Source organism: Falco peregrinus, chromosome 1, assembly GCF_023634155.1.
Source record: "Falco peregrinus isolate bFalPer1 chromosome 1, bFalPer1.pri, whole genome shotgun sequence".
NCBI lineage: Eukaryota > Metazoa > Chordata > Aves > Falconiformes > Falconidae > Falco > Falco peregrinus.
Window position 1 is genome coordinate 11,442,204 of NC_073721.1, and position 15,784 is coordinate 11,457,987.

Genomic DNA, 15,784 nt, shown 5'->3' on the forward strand with positions numbered 1-15,784 from the left:
CCTAATCCAAGATCATTGCTAAATCTTTGTGTTTACTTCCACATGACCGTCTCAAAAACATGTGATGTGGTTTGTACTTCACCAAGCATTTACTCATAATTGGTTACCAATTACAGTGGAGTGATGGTCTTTATTGCTATTAGTTGCTTTTCTTAGAAGACAGGGAAAGGCTTATACCTTTGACATTTTAATCGGTTTTATCTTTCTAGGAAGAAATTATCACATCCTCAGGGGGGGAGCTACTACTGGAGCCATGTGGACAGCAGAGGAATCCGCCAGACTACAGCCCTTTATTTGAATAACGGATCCAGGACTAACAGGAATGCATTCTGGATATCTGTAGTAATAGATAGCTACAAAATTAAACATTGAAAAATAGTTAACAAACTTTCAAAGCCACTGGTCTTGTGGCCAAAAATTATCCTCATTAGAAGGCCCAAAATTTTTCTGGTTTGCATCTGAATTATCATCATTATTTGTATTGCTAACATTTTAAAGGTGAGAAAATACTGGCACATTACAAATGAGGACTGTTCCCAGAAATTTTTCAAGGGGTTGTGGCCAATTGCGCTGGATGCTAAGTTCCTATCTTAATTTTCTTAATGTCTGAGATTGAAAATGCAAAATGCAGCAACAAGTATGGGCGGTAACTACTCACAGTATTGTATGAAGTTCCGGTATTGGAGAACAGATTCTTTTTTCCAAAGAAAGGTTTGCCGGTTGGTGCACTTTTGATAACAAAAGAGACAGTCTTAGAACATCCTTTTGCAGTTTGTGATTGCTTAAGTGGTTAGGTGTAGCTGGAAACTTGCCATCTGTTTTTGAGTTCAGGCCTACAAAGTTCCCCACAGTAGAGACAGAATAAGGTCATTCACATTTTATTTACAATTTCATGCAGTCCAACAGCCTTGGAAAGAATTTTACTCCTGGACAGAAAGTGGTCAGTTTATTCTGAACTAGTTATTCTGATGAAAGCAGTTTGATTTGCAGTAACAACAGCTCCTCTCACTGGCCTTGTCATGTTTTCTGCCTTCTGCTGTGCAAGATACGTGCTGGAGATTCCTAGCTTTACTTTGCTATAGGGCCAGGTATTTTTCCGTAGCTAAGCTATGAGTGAAGGTGAGGGTGGTATATTTATCCATAGAAAAGATACAACTAATTATATTATCATTATGCTATTTCATGGGTTTTTTTTTTAAAAAAAGCCACACAATGTGTTCTTGATCCATTTGTTATACGTACTAAAACCCATGAAAACAGAGTTTTAGTCTAGATCTGTGGAGCAGTTGCTTAGTGTTTGGACTATAAGCAAAATAATCTCATCACAGTAGTTGACTTGCCCTCCTGAAATTTGTGTCTTAGCAATCCTTTCACTCCGGGCTGACACACGGCATAGATATGGTCCTGTATTGTTTTACTGGTGAGCTGGATACTATTGAGGCAGCCAGTTCAGGAAATGTAGTTAAACTGTTACTATTACCTTCCCGTGCTCCTTGCTCTGTTCCCATGAATGGCCAGATAGATAACTGCTGGGTATAGAATTGTTCTTTTCAGTTCCCAACATCTGTTTTGCAGGGCAACGTTTCAAGTAACAGGGTTGTGACGGTTTTGTATGCAACTGATTTGTTTGAGTGAGGTGGGACGTGAGGGAAATAGTTGTATACCTATTGCATAGTCTCATAGTCATGCCTTTAACAGGCGGTTTCTCAGTACCTTTTTGTATGTGATGTGTATTTTGAGATGTAAAGTAGACCGCTACATATATTTGTTATCAATGGTTCATTTTCTCCTGGGAATCTCTGAACACGTAGGAAAGGCACACTGAGTATATTTCTGTATGCTACTGTTTTGGGCAGTCTCTGAATTCCTGCGTGGTTCCCTTCCAAATCCCAGTGTAGAGTTCCCTCCCAAACCCCGTGTAAATCTATCTCTCCTCAAGCAGTCATTTCTCTGGACTCACGGTTGCCTTCTATACGTTGACCTAGATGGTAAGCTCATTTAGGAAAAGAAACTTGTCCAAGCTTATAAAGCACATCATCTATTTAAGGTGCCACAATAATAATAAATACCTGTGGAAATATCAACTTTTTTCATAATCAGTTATGCAGTTAGCCCATGTTAAAGTTCAGATTTTTGCACACAAACTTCATTGTTCAGGAAAATTTTCTTTTGTTAACATTGCTTTTTGTGTGATTTAATCCATCAATGTTTGTGACCCATGAAAAGAAAATTCTAACAAACTTTCCCACAGAGACTTAGCTGGACAGTTGCTGTATTAAATCACTTGGGAGACTGGCTCTGGAGGTTTTAAATAGTTACTGTTAGTACCTCATAACAAAGAAAACCAGGACACAGCAAATAAGCAATGCTTATTTGCTGGAGCAGCTGTTCTTAGTGCACAGTGCTCAGATAAGATGACAGCTGGGCTTTTCACAGCAAGTAGGCTTACAGAAGTAGGACATTCTTTAGGTATGTCTGATACCTTAAGAAACAAAGTGACTTGGCAGCTAACTAAAGGGTCAAGGTACCCAAATGGTCTTGGAATTTTGTTAAAGTGTGCTCCTTTGCAGGTCACCAGGGGCTAGATTCTTGAAGTGGAATGCAGCTCTGCAATTCTCAACATAGTAACCTTATGTAGGCCTCCAGCAGGATTTATAGTCTCCATTAAATGAGAAGCCTGGAATGTGTGATCTGGGATCAGAATACACCTGTATTCTATATATCTGTATATAGAAACATTGAATCCAGCAAACAGAATGTGAAGTTCAGCACAGAGTAATTCACTGTGCTTCAAATATGGACTCTGTAAAATCAATCACAGAGTAAGTTGCTTTTTTCTAATAGGATGTTCACTAAGTACAATCTACCTCCTCCAAAGAGCCCCACTATCTACCAGCTGCTTCCTTTGAGAAACTAGCTCTGCTCTTGCTCCCTCTGTATATGCATCTCAGGAAGCACCTCAGCCTCAGGTTCTTCACAGCTGCACATGTTCCCTCACAGAACAACTGGAGCTCTGCTTTAAAGGAGAACAGAAAGGGATTTTTTTTAAAGTAAAAAATGTAGGTACCTATAGACTGTATCTCTGAGGCCAGAGAGCAGCAGCTGGCTGCATAGGGCTGAGGGTCTAAAGGTGGTACTGAGTAATTAAGGTGGTATTTAAACACCTAGACATCCTTTCAGACTGGTGTTTTACCTTCATGAACTGTTGAAAAGAAAAGAAAAAAAAAAGGTGGCATGAAATGCCTCCTTCTCTTTAGAAAAGGTGCTAGGTAAGCTGGAAAAGAAGACATGCAATTTCCAAAGTTTTTGGAAGTTTACTCAACCTATTATACACAGTGTTGGGAATGTTTATAGACAGAATATTGAAGAACATGTTCCATAAGGAATTCACATTCAGAGACTGATAATCATCCAGCTATTTATTTTTAGTGACACACTTCAACTGCTTGTGTTTTGTTTATCTGATAAGCGGGCTTGGAAATACCAGCTACTTAGTTTATGTGTCCTTTTGTGATGTAATTAACACCACAACAGCATCATCATTTTCACTTTGGAGCACATTTCCTACTTTTAATTTTCTATTTTTTTCTTTCTGAATTCCATTCATTTCTCATTCTAGGTTTTACCTGGCTTTAAAATAAATCCCTTGTAAATTCTCCTGCAAATGAAATTACTTGGAAAACTGCAATTTCACCTGAGAGTTTTATTATGCTAATAAATGTCAGAATTCTCAAGTGAAGGAATTGCTTTTTTTCCCCTTTTTTCATAGCCCTACAGAAATAATGAAAAATAGCCAGCCAATTCATAGTTACCAGGAAAGAAAAACTCAACAATACATAACCAGAAACAGCAGCAATAAAATGCAGTGCATCTTAACCGAAGATAAATTTTGAAGGAAATAAAAGGAGATCAGAGCAAGCAGAAGTTAAGAAGAACAGAATCTTTCCTTGGTAGAGATGTGCAGCTGCTGTCAATATACTTGAGGGCTGTGAGCAAAGTACAGGTGTAGAGATGTTTTCTAAGCTAACAAATGCTTCTTGTTGCCTTCGGAAAAAGAATTAAAAATTGGACTATTGAAAGGTAACCAGTTAGTAGGAAGTATAGAGGAGAAAGCAGTGGAGTAAAAATGGAAAATTAACAAGGAAGGGAAAAATGTGCTTATCCCATTGTTTTGAAAGCATGTTGTAGTTTTGCTGCTCTGAAAGACTGGGCGCTGCTACCTCCCTTTCACTCTGCAAGTGTTTTGAGCTAAATCTACATTTGAGCTAGATTTTACACTCTCAGTCTGTAAGAGCTGGGATGGTCCATACTGCAGCCTTGAATGCTGCATGTGCTTCACACTGTCTGCCTCTACATTTAGTGCTGTCTGAAGCTGCTCATCACTGTATACAAATGTTTTTAGTGCTGCACTTTCATTGTCTGGAAAGGCTAGCTTTATTCTGTTACAGAGTGATCTTCAAGTCTTGCTTTCTGATCCGTTTTTCTAGTGTTAGCTATTGTTGAGTTGGAAGAAGTGCATGTTATGGATTTCCATTATAAGATTTCCTGTCAATATTTCTTGTCAATGAGACTGCTGGGAATGTACTGAGATACCTATTATGGTAATTCTGTTTCATATGGAAAAATGTTACAGCAATAAGGAAAACTTTAAAACTTCTAAATGAGCTGAACTTTTCTTCATATCTGTTTCACAGCAATAAAATATGGCACACAAGGTCCCAAGCTTGGTTGCAAATATCGTTGAAAAAGCAGCTCTTGAGGATTTATTCTTGCTTCTTCTTGGATCCACATATGCATCTGTTCTTTATAATTTTTTTTTTAATCTGTTATTGTACATGGACATCTCCAATTTAATACCTCTCTCTTCTCTAAAAGACAGCAAAAACCAAGCAAAGAAATTGACAGCAACCATGGGTGAGATTTTCAAGGCTATTCGAAGAATGTCGATGCCAGTCTATTACCTCTTATAATGACTGTAATGAAACAATTATGTAGTATGTGTATTTGCATATTAGCTTTATAAAAGATCCAGGGCAACTATGAAGTGGTAAATCTCTATTGTGCTGAACAAGTACCGAGCAAAAGAATATAGCCTGTGCATTAAGAAAGAGAGACCTAAAAATTTTAGTTATAACAGGGTTTGTTTTCAGATTTACTGAGAAGAAACTGTTTCCAAAGACCAGATTTGGAGTGAGAAATTCCACTGGATTTCAGTGACTTTGAATCAAATTAACAAAATCTATTTCGTTGCTGAGGTGAGCCAAGATTAATACACTGACTACAGTAAAACAATTCAGTTTTGTATGAACTAGGGATCCACTTCTGCTCATTCTTCCCTCAAGTCCCCACTGAATATAGAGCATTAATAGAGTTACACCACATTTCACTGCAGTCTAAATTCTTCTCTTTACAGAATGCCACAACACAAACCTGATCTCAGGTGTAATGTGGTAATTCACAGTGGGAGAAATTTTTCTCTTCTCTTCTCTTCTCTTGAATGAATAAATTTGTTTGCATAATTAACAGCTTGGACGTTATTTTTCAACGATTTTCAAGGACTGACTTTTCTATTTTATTAAGCCTTCGTTTTAAGATTCCTTTTTCCCTTCCAAAGGGGATAGGGTCAGTGACCTCCTATAAGTAATGTGTCCCTGGCTGGGCTATCAATTGGAGAATGAGGTGTTTGCACTTGACCAAATGTTTGATTTGTGTTTCCTGAGATGAGTCTTCTGGATACATAGTCTCATGGTAATGATGCGTGATGGATTTTTATAGCTAATTTCTTGCCATGTAAGTGCTGTGTTAAACCTTCTCTTCAAATATTTGTTTACTGCTAGTGATTAGTCCTGCAGCTTGTGTGTTTACATTATGACCCATAGCTAGTGCAAATTTTCTACTAGGCTGGAGCCTTCAATGAGTTTGGTTTCTTCTGTCTTGGAATTTCTTCCAGTAGTTTTAAATGAAGACAACATCATTTTATCATATTTTTACTAAACATCAATAAGTGATTTTTCTTATGGAGGGAAAAATAATTTCAAAAGAGATTGGACATTTAGTTTGCTCCTAATTGTGTGTGCTTGATCTATATGTAAAGAAAACTCTTAGCATGTTAATGTCTTCTTTAAAGTTTAGCTGCCATTTCTCCCCTGTTCTCAGTTTTAATGAGAATTGTATGTGGGAGAAGGTCATACGCTCACAAGCAGCAAATGGAGAAGAGGGTAGGACTGTCTTATTTCATATAATTTTACAAATAACAGGAGGCAAGTCTTGAATTAAATATTTCCTGAGATGCAGTGTTTTTCCTGCTTAGCATTCAGAGGACCTAGGCTGAGACCTATCGTCACCACTTTTCCCTTACACAACAGCAGCAGGAAGGTATGGGTGTGAAAAGGGCACAAATAAGTAACATTACAGTGCCTCAGAAATGGTACAGAAGCAGTGCAGATCAAGAATATGGTAAGGACATATTTTGTATATAGGTGTGCAGAGCTAGGAGTGATTGCAAATGCTTGTTTGTTAGGAGATAATTTTCATAATTATGCAATTCTCATTAATGGCCAATGCATGTGAAGACATGGCTGATCCTAATGCACTTGCTATCCCACAAATTCATAGAACATAGATTGCCTGAAAGGAAAATCAGAAATACTTGTCTTAGACAAGGGTTAATATGCATTATTCTATGATATTTGGGGCAGAGAATTTTAAAATGTATTACGCATTGCAATCAGGATATGAGAATGTAGAAGGTAAACACTGCTTACCACATAAAGCATAATGAACTTCTCAGTGTAATTTTTATAGCACTTAAAAAGTCAACAAAGAATAAAGCTGTCCCCGGTTATACTCGTCTCCTGTAGGAAATGCTGTCAATACTGTAAACAAGAAAATGTCTTCTCATCTAGAAGTTTAAGCTTAATAATGGACGTAAACTACAGCAAATCATTTCAGAGTGCTGTACACTGAACACTGCACTCCAGTTAGTAAGATAACCTGTTGCACTTATACTTGGTGTTGGTTCTCAAACTCATCTTACTTTGTGATGGTCTGACGCTAATGAAAAATATATTTTTAGTAAGTCATTCAAATCCAATTTTATGGAAGATGTATTAAGGTATATGTTTTGTTATAATTTTTAACATTAATATTTTCTCTCAGGGAATCTCAGCAAAAATAAAAAATTCTAAGAGCAATGACTAAATGCACACAGTTCTGGTCTGGCTGCTAGACAGTATTTTGTTACATTTTATGTGCTGCACTCATAGCACATTGGTTCATTCATTTTGAATTTCAGTATGCTATGTGCTACATTAGAATCTATCTACATTTTTTAATAACAAAACAGTAAAGAGCTCTGCACGTGAGCAAACTGTTCTATGGGATGAACACGTTCACTGAATTCCAATGCTGAGCCCCAACAACAACCCCTGCTGGAGTTCATGTGGCAATCCTTAGATAATAAATATGAGAATCTTTTATAAGGACTGCCTGTCAGAATCACTTTTCACTTCCCCCAGAAAGAAAATGAGCTACTCTAAAATCTTCCATTGACACATTTAATGGAGAAATATTCTATTTTCAAAATGCAAAGCTTCATGAAATGGTTTCAATTTTTTAGGCAAAAATAGATTAGAGGTATCTAAAGGCATTTTTTAATTGCAGAAAATATGAAAAGTATGCACAAATTTAACACACACAAAATCAATTTTTTTATTCAGCCTTAAAAGAAAGTATGCTGCATTAGGCTCCAAAATCAATACAAATATTCAATGTTTTTGACATTTCATTAGGTATCCGTTCTCTCCCTTAATACTAGTTTCCTTTTAAGAGAGAAAGTAAATACCTGGGGAACAGTTATTCAAAATGCCAAGCCCATTAAATATCTGATTTGACAACTGAAATAAATTCATGAAGGTTTAAAGAAGACCCCAGATAATGTTTTGTCCAGAAAAAATCAAGCTAGCAAGGTGGATGAGTTCCAAAAAAAGAACTGATGTATCTTGTTCACAGTTTTGAATATTTTGTGTTACATGCTTGGATCCTTACAGTATGATTTCCATTTGCGCACTACTAAAAAGTGCGAGCACTGAAAAATAATGAATTTAAATGGAATAATAAATAACAATGGAAATTCTGTCTGCTATTCCAATTTCTCTGAAAAAGCCTAATTCTGTCAACCCTATGGTTATGTAAAAGACTAAGCCTATTCATGAACTTTTGCAGGAGAAAGGATCTAATTTTCCAAGTTGTCATTGTGACTAATCACAACAGAAATCTCCTCCTGGATGAAGGTCTCTGATTGAGAAATACGAAGTTCTGACTACACATTCAAATACCAAACAGAAACGTTTTCAATGAGCCAGTTTCATGCAAATGTGAAACATCCCACAGAATAGCCATTGCCATGTAGTAAAAATGAATAGCTTGGATTCCAGTTGTTCACCTTAAGCAGGACTAGGAACACTGACTTCACCCAGAGTTCCAGGTCGGTGTGGTATCAGCTCCTCTATCAAAGATCACTGGTTATTTGAGGAGACATGGGGTCAGGAGAGAGTGTGAAGACTTTTGAAACCTTGAAATATTTTCATGATAGAAAAAAAATACTTCCCTTTCACCACCCTAGATAAGAGTCAGTTTACAATGGGAAAAAAAAAAGAGGCTTTGTGAAACTGTTGCAGACATCTTTTTTCCTGTTGGTAAGCAGACATTTAGACAATTTGTTGAAGTCAATGAGAAGTAAGTGGGGAAAAAGGATTTCACAGCCAGGTCATTTTTTATTCATTCTGTTCTACAGCACCACACATACAGTCATGAAGTGCTAACCCATCTGTTCTCGGAAGTTGTTCAAATCCAATGGACTAAAAATACTCTGTCTGCCAAGGAGACAGTCAAGGTGATTTGAAAAGGCTTGGATGCTTTAACTTTGGGCCAGTCTGCAGATAAATTAAGAGGCATAAGGGCTTTCCCCCCTCCCCGCCCCCCCCATTAATAATGAACTAAATTCACAACAACCAAGGAGAAACCTGCCTGCTGGCTAATAGTCTGTTTGTAATACCATGTCTGCACCTGCCCACAGTGCTAAAATCCATTTCAAGTTACACTTTAGTAATTGGTGATCACTTGCCTTATTCCTTTATAAAGCTTTTTTATCAATGTCTGTGGTGGTTCATTTTATATCAGCAGCAAATCAATGAAATTTCAATGGAACGGAGTACTCGAGGCTGAATTAATGTTGCTTTACCTGTTTCAATATTAAAGACCAGAAGGAAAATAGCTTTTCAGAGTTTTTTTCTTTGATAACTTTGTTCCTGCACAATGGTGGTGGCATCCTTGTGATCAGCTGTAATAAAGATGAAATGCATTACTGAACTTAGTTTAACATTAGCAATGTGCTGTGAGAGGCAATGGGGAAAGGGTGGGGTTTGAAGCTGGTGGCTGATCATTCTAAATGTAAATGCCACAGAGATGTAGCAGGGAACACATTAACTCCTAGCATACTAGCTGGGGAGTCGGGGAAGATCTGAAGTAATTAACGCAGGGAAGTATGAAGTCATGAATTGAGTTCCCTTCTTTATAACTGCAGGAGGAGCCTGGGGTGTTGCCAGAATAATCCCACAGCGCTGCAGGAGTAACACCAACCCCTGCACCCACCTCGGAGGAGCCCGTGAGGTGCAGGGGTCTTGCCTGTGAGCTGGCACAGGGGGAGCGCTGGGGCTGGGCTTTCCCTGCCTGAGTCCTGCCAGTCTGTCTATTGCAAATTAGGAAACTTAGAAGTCTCCAGAAGCTCCATCAACTCTTGCTTCCTCTTGGAGGCACCTGTACAGAAAACTATTTTCTTCCCTTGTAGAAATGGTTTGTTTGTGGTCCTCTAAGCCGTATGAACTAGTTCTGTGGTATTTCGCGTTATTTTTCGCTACTGTAGATGACTAAAAAGCATATGACAAAAGAAAATGACTTCCACTCAAGCTTGAATAGACTAGGAGGAAACACAAACTTTCCAACAATTTTGCTCAAGGCTTGTGTGGCCAGTTGGGTGCGGGTTCCTGCATAGCTGGAGCTGGGGTGGCCTGTGGGCTGCCATGGGGCGCAGCGGGCGGCGCGGGTGGCGCTGGGGACGAGCCGCTCTCGGGGCTGTCACAGCACCGGGCACGGGCTCACGGCTCGCGGCTGCTTGGTGGGTAAATAAAACCTGAGAGCAGAACCAGCGGGGAAGGCAGTCCGGTGCACCAGAGAGTCCCTTAAAGTGAAGCCTCCTCACAAACCGAGGCTCTCAGGAGCGTATTGGGATTCCCGCTCATTTTCTAGCACAGCGATGAGGCCTCAGGTGCTAAAGCTGCCCCTCCCCTCAGGCTGGCACCCCGCAGCCGGCGCTGCCAGCGCCCACCCGCGGCAGCCGGGCCGCCGAAGCCAGGCTTGTTAGACTTTCATCCTTCAGATCTGGCAATTTTTAGCCGTTCTAAAAAAAAGCCCCCAAACCCTCTTTGCAAATGAGAGAAAAATTGAGGTCAGCATAAAGCAGACGCTTCTAGTTTTGTGCTGGATAAAAGTCGTTGAATCACTCTAAATTCACCTGAACCGATCTGGATTCATCGCTTGGTTTTGTTTCTGTCACTAGTTTTGACAGACTTCCCTCATTTTCCCAGCCCGCTCCCCCGAGCCTGGTCTCAGCGTGGCAGTTGGACGGAGGGGCTGTCCCCCACCCCAGCCTGGTCCCCCAGCCCAGCCCTGTCCCCAAGCCCAGCCTTGTCCCCATGTGGATTCTGGGGTGAGAGGTGCCAGGCACTACTGGGGTGGCCCGAGGAGCTGGCAGTGGAGGAGGAGGAGGCGGTGGGATGGAGCTGTGGTGACACGGTTTGCTCATCAGTGCTCCAAAGCGAAGGCTTGGAGGTTGAGGGCTTAATCTCGCAGCTTGACTGAAGGAAAATTTCAACATCAGTTTTCATCTGCCCAAAGCCTCCTATTTACTGAGTCCTATCTGAACCAGGGCCCAAAATGTGGGCTGGATAAAAACCTTTTCCACGGGTTGATTCTTCTCAGGCTGAAGGTAGCAGATAATTTACAGATTGACAGGATAAAACTGGCAGTATGAAAAACATGAGGGAACGCTGAACTATCCAGGTTTAAGGACCCTTCATCTGCTGAAAAGGACCTAACTCAGTTGTGCTACTTGTGACTGGACAATAGAACTGGGAAGACTATGAGGAAGGCAGCTGCCATGTTGCCTCCAAAGGCAATGGGAAAGAAACCTCTTCTCCAGTAATACTAACCTGATGGAGGCGGACTGGTAGGTAAGATGCATTTTTTTGTTGTTGTTGTTTGGCTTATCTTCCCAGAATTGCCGGAGTAATGGTGTTGGAAAGATACTGGCTGATTTTTGAAATAGGAGAAATAGGAAAACTCTCAGTGGTTGCTAAGGAGGTTGGCGTTCATTGTCGACCAAATCCACAGTTCAAGTCTGATCTAGAAAAAATCTGAAGGAAAAATATTGTCCAACATGTTCCTATCTCCATGAATCACTAAAAGAAAATAAAATATTAGTTCAGTATGGAGGATATTTACAAAGCCATGAATGTTTTCCAATGTTTCCAACGGATGTTGGATCAAGCTTTGAATTCAAAAGATGGTAAATCTCCCTCCTCACCTTCACAGTCACAGCTGGAACACACATTATCAGGGCAGCCTGTGTTTCCCTGAATGGAACTGTTTCTATTCAATGAAATGAAGTGTATCAGTCTCTGAAATTGTAAATTTAAATCTTATCACTAACACCTTTTCATACAGCACTAAACACAATTTCAGGTACAGGAGAGGGAGAACTGTCTGAACACTTAGAAATGTCAAAATAAGAACTGTTTAAAATGGAATTGTTGTGGTAGAGAAAGCAGAGTGGCACACAGCTATGTTCTGGTTGATTTGATATGCTCTCCTACAGTCTATAAATTTTCAAAACCTGGGACTATTTAATACATACTGAAATAATGCTCAGTAATGTAACGTAATAAAGCTTTTCCATAATAAGGAATGTTGTAAATAGCTAGCAAGAATGCCATGATGCCTGTTTTTCATAATGAAATTATTCGGTTTTGATTTCATTTTCTAAAGTAATCTTGATATGCATCCTTTCACTACAGAAGAAAAAAGCTAGAGAACATCTAAATGAAGTTCAAGTTTTCTTAAATAGTTCAGATGAAATGTTTATGCTTATTTAATATTTTGTGGGTATTTTCCATGGTAATTTAATTTTTAACAAGCCAAGGAGTCCAACAGAGAAAATAAAACGTAGACATATGATATTATAATTTTAGTTGATTAGAAGCAGCAGGTAAAAGATGAAGAATCTCCTGCCCTTATTCTGCACAGCAAACACTAGGGTAAAGAGCCACTTCATGACATAAAAGAAGGAAGCTGCTTTTAATTTAGATTGGAAGAATTGTAGAATCAAAGAATAATTTGAGGTTTTTAAGGGGTCTTCAGAAGTCATGTTTGTACTAAAGTTTTAGGATAGCTTCCCTGGGACTTGTGTTGAGTTTTCTCCCTTTTTTTTTTTTTTTTAATCTTTCAGTACCTGGCAATCTTTTTGTTTTTCCTTCATTGTCACCATATCCTCTGGAGGATCCATAGTTGACTAATTTGTTGGTCCAACCAATATGTTTTCTAATCTGTCCTTGTATTGTTACTTTTTTTTTTTTTTTTTTCAGATAGTCATTCTTGGAGCTCATCTTTCAATACAGTATTTGCATACACTTTTTTAAATTTTTTTTTTAATCTTAGATTACAGCAGAGATGCTGAATTTTATTATGTGTGAATATGGGCAGAAGTTCTACTGAAAAGAAGCTGAAAAGTATTTTACAGAACCCAACTGGGAATTCTGGGCCATGTTTCATTTTTGTATTGTATTTCTTTAATATGTACGTGATAAAGGTACAGAGGTGGTTTTGTTGTTGTTGGGGTTTTTTTTGTTGTTTGGTTTTTTTACAAGAACTATTTGATGGGATACAAGAGGATTTGTTGAAGGCTTCATTTTAGCCTAGAAAGCTGGAGTTCCTTCTTCAAGCTTGGTATTTTACAGTGAGTGCTGTTGTTGCATGTCTAATAAAATGCTGTTGCTATGAGCTCTGTAACAACTACAGACATGACTGAGAAAGTGTGGGGTGTTGGGAGGTATAAAGAAAAAAAGGAAAAAAAAAAGCAGCTCATTTCTAACCCAAGAACGCCAGGAAACAATTTGTTACTACTGACAACAGGAAAATGAATAAATATTGCAATAGATATATGTCTACCCAATGAATTTATATTAGCATCTGAGTGATGTCCTGTCTCAGGAAGGCTACTAGACCAGCGTTGTTAACTTCCTTGATGGAGATCTTTCCTTCCAGACAGTGAATTTGTGGTGTGAAATCAACATCTTTATTGTTTTTCTTGCTTTCTCTTACTTCCTAAAGGGGTATTACATATTAGTACCTTATAATATATTTTTAAAAAAATAAAATAAAAAAGGTCTTAGTTGCATGTCCTCAGCTAGGCTCCAAAAGTCACATTTTGGCACCACAATAGAAGTAACCAAACTGAAAAGTCTCAGATATTCTGCAGGACTTAGTATATACAATAGATGTTCATCATATTGGAAAATTTATGAGGCAATATAGATGCAAAGTAACAAATTTGGAGCCTATGTTGAGTCACAGAAAGTCACAGAAAGTTCTGACGGTTCTTGTCAATCTATTTAGACACACATTATAAGAGTCCCTTGTCAACAGCAATCATAAGGCTAATAAAAGGAGACAATGGAACATATTTTCTGGGACAATAAACAGCTAATTGTAGCACAACTCAGCCTATGAACTGGTTCAGTGTTTCTACTTGATTATTGTTGCTCAGTTTGCCAGGTCCAAGATCTTCTGCTTCTTTTCAGAGACATGAATATCTTCCCCTTCTGGTTCCTCCCTCCTGCATTTATCTATTTATCTATCTATCTATCTATCTATTTATTTGTTTGTTTGTTTGTTTGTTTATATGTCCTGTGTTTGCCAATAGGTTGTAGTCACTTGAGTGCACCATTAAAGTGTGCTTGAAGCATTCCTTTGGCAACCATGCCAGAATAGTTATTGTAGAAAAGTTATTGTAGAAGAAGTAAGAAAGAAAAACTCAGACAATTTAGTTAAACTAAGAAAAACAATTTCAGGCAAACTGAATTTGTTCTGATTTTATATGTGACAGTACCAGAACTCTTTTGAAGTTTAAGAAAAGCTCAGTGCCTCCAATTCCAGTGACGCTTAGGCTCTCTTAATTTTCTGGTTCTTACTAGTTTTGAACTGAGTGCTAAAGGAATGCTCTGTTAGTGCCTGCCTGATCCAAAACTCCTGGAAAGCCATGCAAGACTGCTTTTATCCTCATTTTCCAACTTGTTAAAACATTCGATGCAAGAAGATCTGTAAAGAATTGGAAGTTTCAAAAGAAGACCTTTCTAGGAATAAACCTGATGGATCCCAGAGACCTGAATTCCATGAAACAATTTCAGAGGAATGTCTGAACTCTTGTGCTTCACATGAAAACATCTGAACTTTTTGAGAACAGCCAATCTCTAATGAAAATGTCCTTACGTATTTTTTAATCTATCCTACTACTTTGGATGGTAAGTCCTTTAATAACTTCAGAATACATCAAAATGTCATGCTGTGCCAAATGCCTACTTTTTTCCCTCTGGATCCTAGCTTATAAATGAATGCAGTACAGTATGAGATCATTTTGGATTACAGAAAAACTTCTCAAAATGTCAGTGGTAAATAGTCAGCAAATCCCTCATTATCAATAAAATGGCCCTGATATTCAGTAAAAAGCCATTTGTAATGCTTCAAATCCATATCCTCACAAACCTTTTATCTTGTAGCAATCCCACCAGCACCAAGCAAAATACAGTTTAGATCTTTGGGGTTTTTGCATACCTAACGAACTTGAGTAAAGATTTTAGAAACTCTTACTGGATAAAGGACTTTTGATTTTAATAGTGTTTTAAATTAAACTATTTAAAGATGTTTTTAATTCTCCATCTTTCATCACTGTAATAGATATAAAATCCTTTAGTATGTGTCCAAATGCCATTCATTTTCTGAATAAGAGTCCGTTATTGTTTATGAAACTGCTTTGCTCCGAACAGTATCTTGAATGTCACCAAATTAATCTTGTCGAGGGTTTTAGTCTCTGACTTGTTAACTTATTAATTTACAAATCTTCCTGAAAAACTCTCTGTCTTGTGTGAAGAGAAAAAAACCACCTCTCTAGCATTACTTGCGTGGAAATGGTAAGTCAGGAGGCCTGAAGCCAGTATTTGATGTAGGTCAGCTGTAAAATTCCCATTGACTTCATTGGCAGAGGAGTTAGACCCATATGAGAAGCACTGAAAGAAAACAAGTCAGTGGAAAAAATACTATGAAAATTTTATACCGTCTGAGAAAATGTTGTGATGTTCAAGACAAAAAGTGTGAGTGCAGTGATAGCCATTGGTGTTGAATTTAAGAGTGCAAGTTTGTTTAGCTGCAGTGCTGGGCTTTCTGCAGAACATTACTGTACAATTCATCTTGGTTCTATAGATTTTGTGACTGGGAGGATGAATTTGACTTTATGCTTTTGACTCACCTGCTGAGGTTTTGTGATTGGCGATTAGGTAGCTGTTTAATGTGAATCCCATTAACGTAAGACAGCTCATCTTAACATTAACTTCCGTAAGTCATCAGCCTGAACTGAGCTATCCTTGAATAAATGGCTCACCAGGGCAAGTCTAGGTAT

The 15,784-nt window shown here is 38.4% G+C and overlaps 1 protein-coding gene across 1 annotated transcript in view; it reads left to right on the forward strand.

Moving 5' to 3' along the window:
- The window catches only part of SH2D4B (SH2 domain containing 4B), a 73,760-nt gene extending 67,900 nt beyond the window's left edge, over positions 1-5,860 (forward strand). The window contains exon 8 of the mRNA XM_027795554.2: positions 210-5,860. Within this exon, the coding sequence (XP_027651355.1) occupies positions 210-302 (93 nt within the window). The 3' untranslated portion in view covers positions 303-5,860. The remainder of the gene's footprint in view (positions 1-209) is intronic.
- The last annotated feature ends 9,924 nt before the right edge of the window (positions 5,861-15,784 follow it).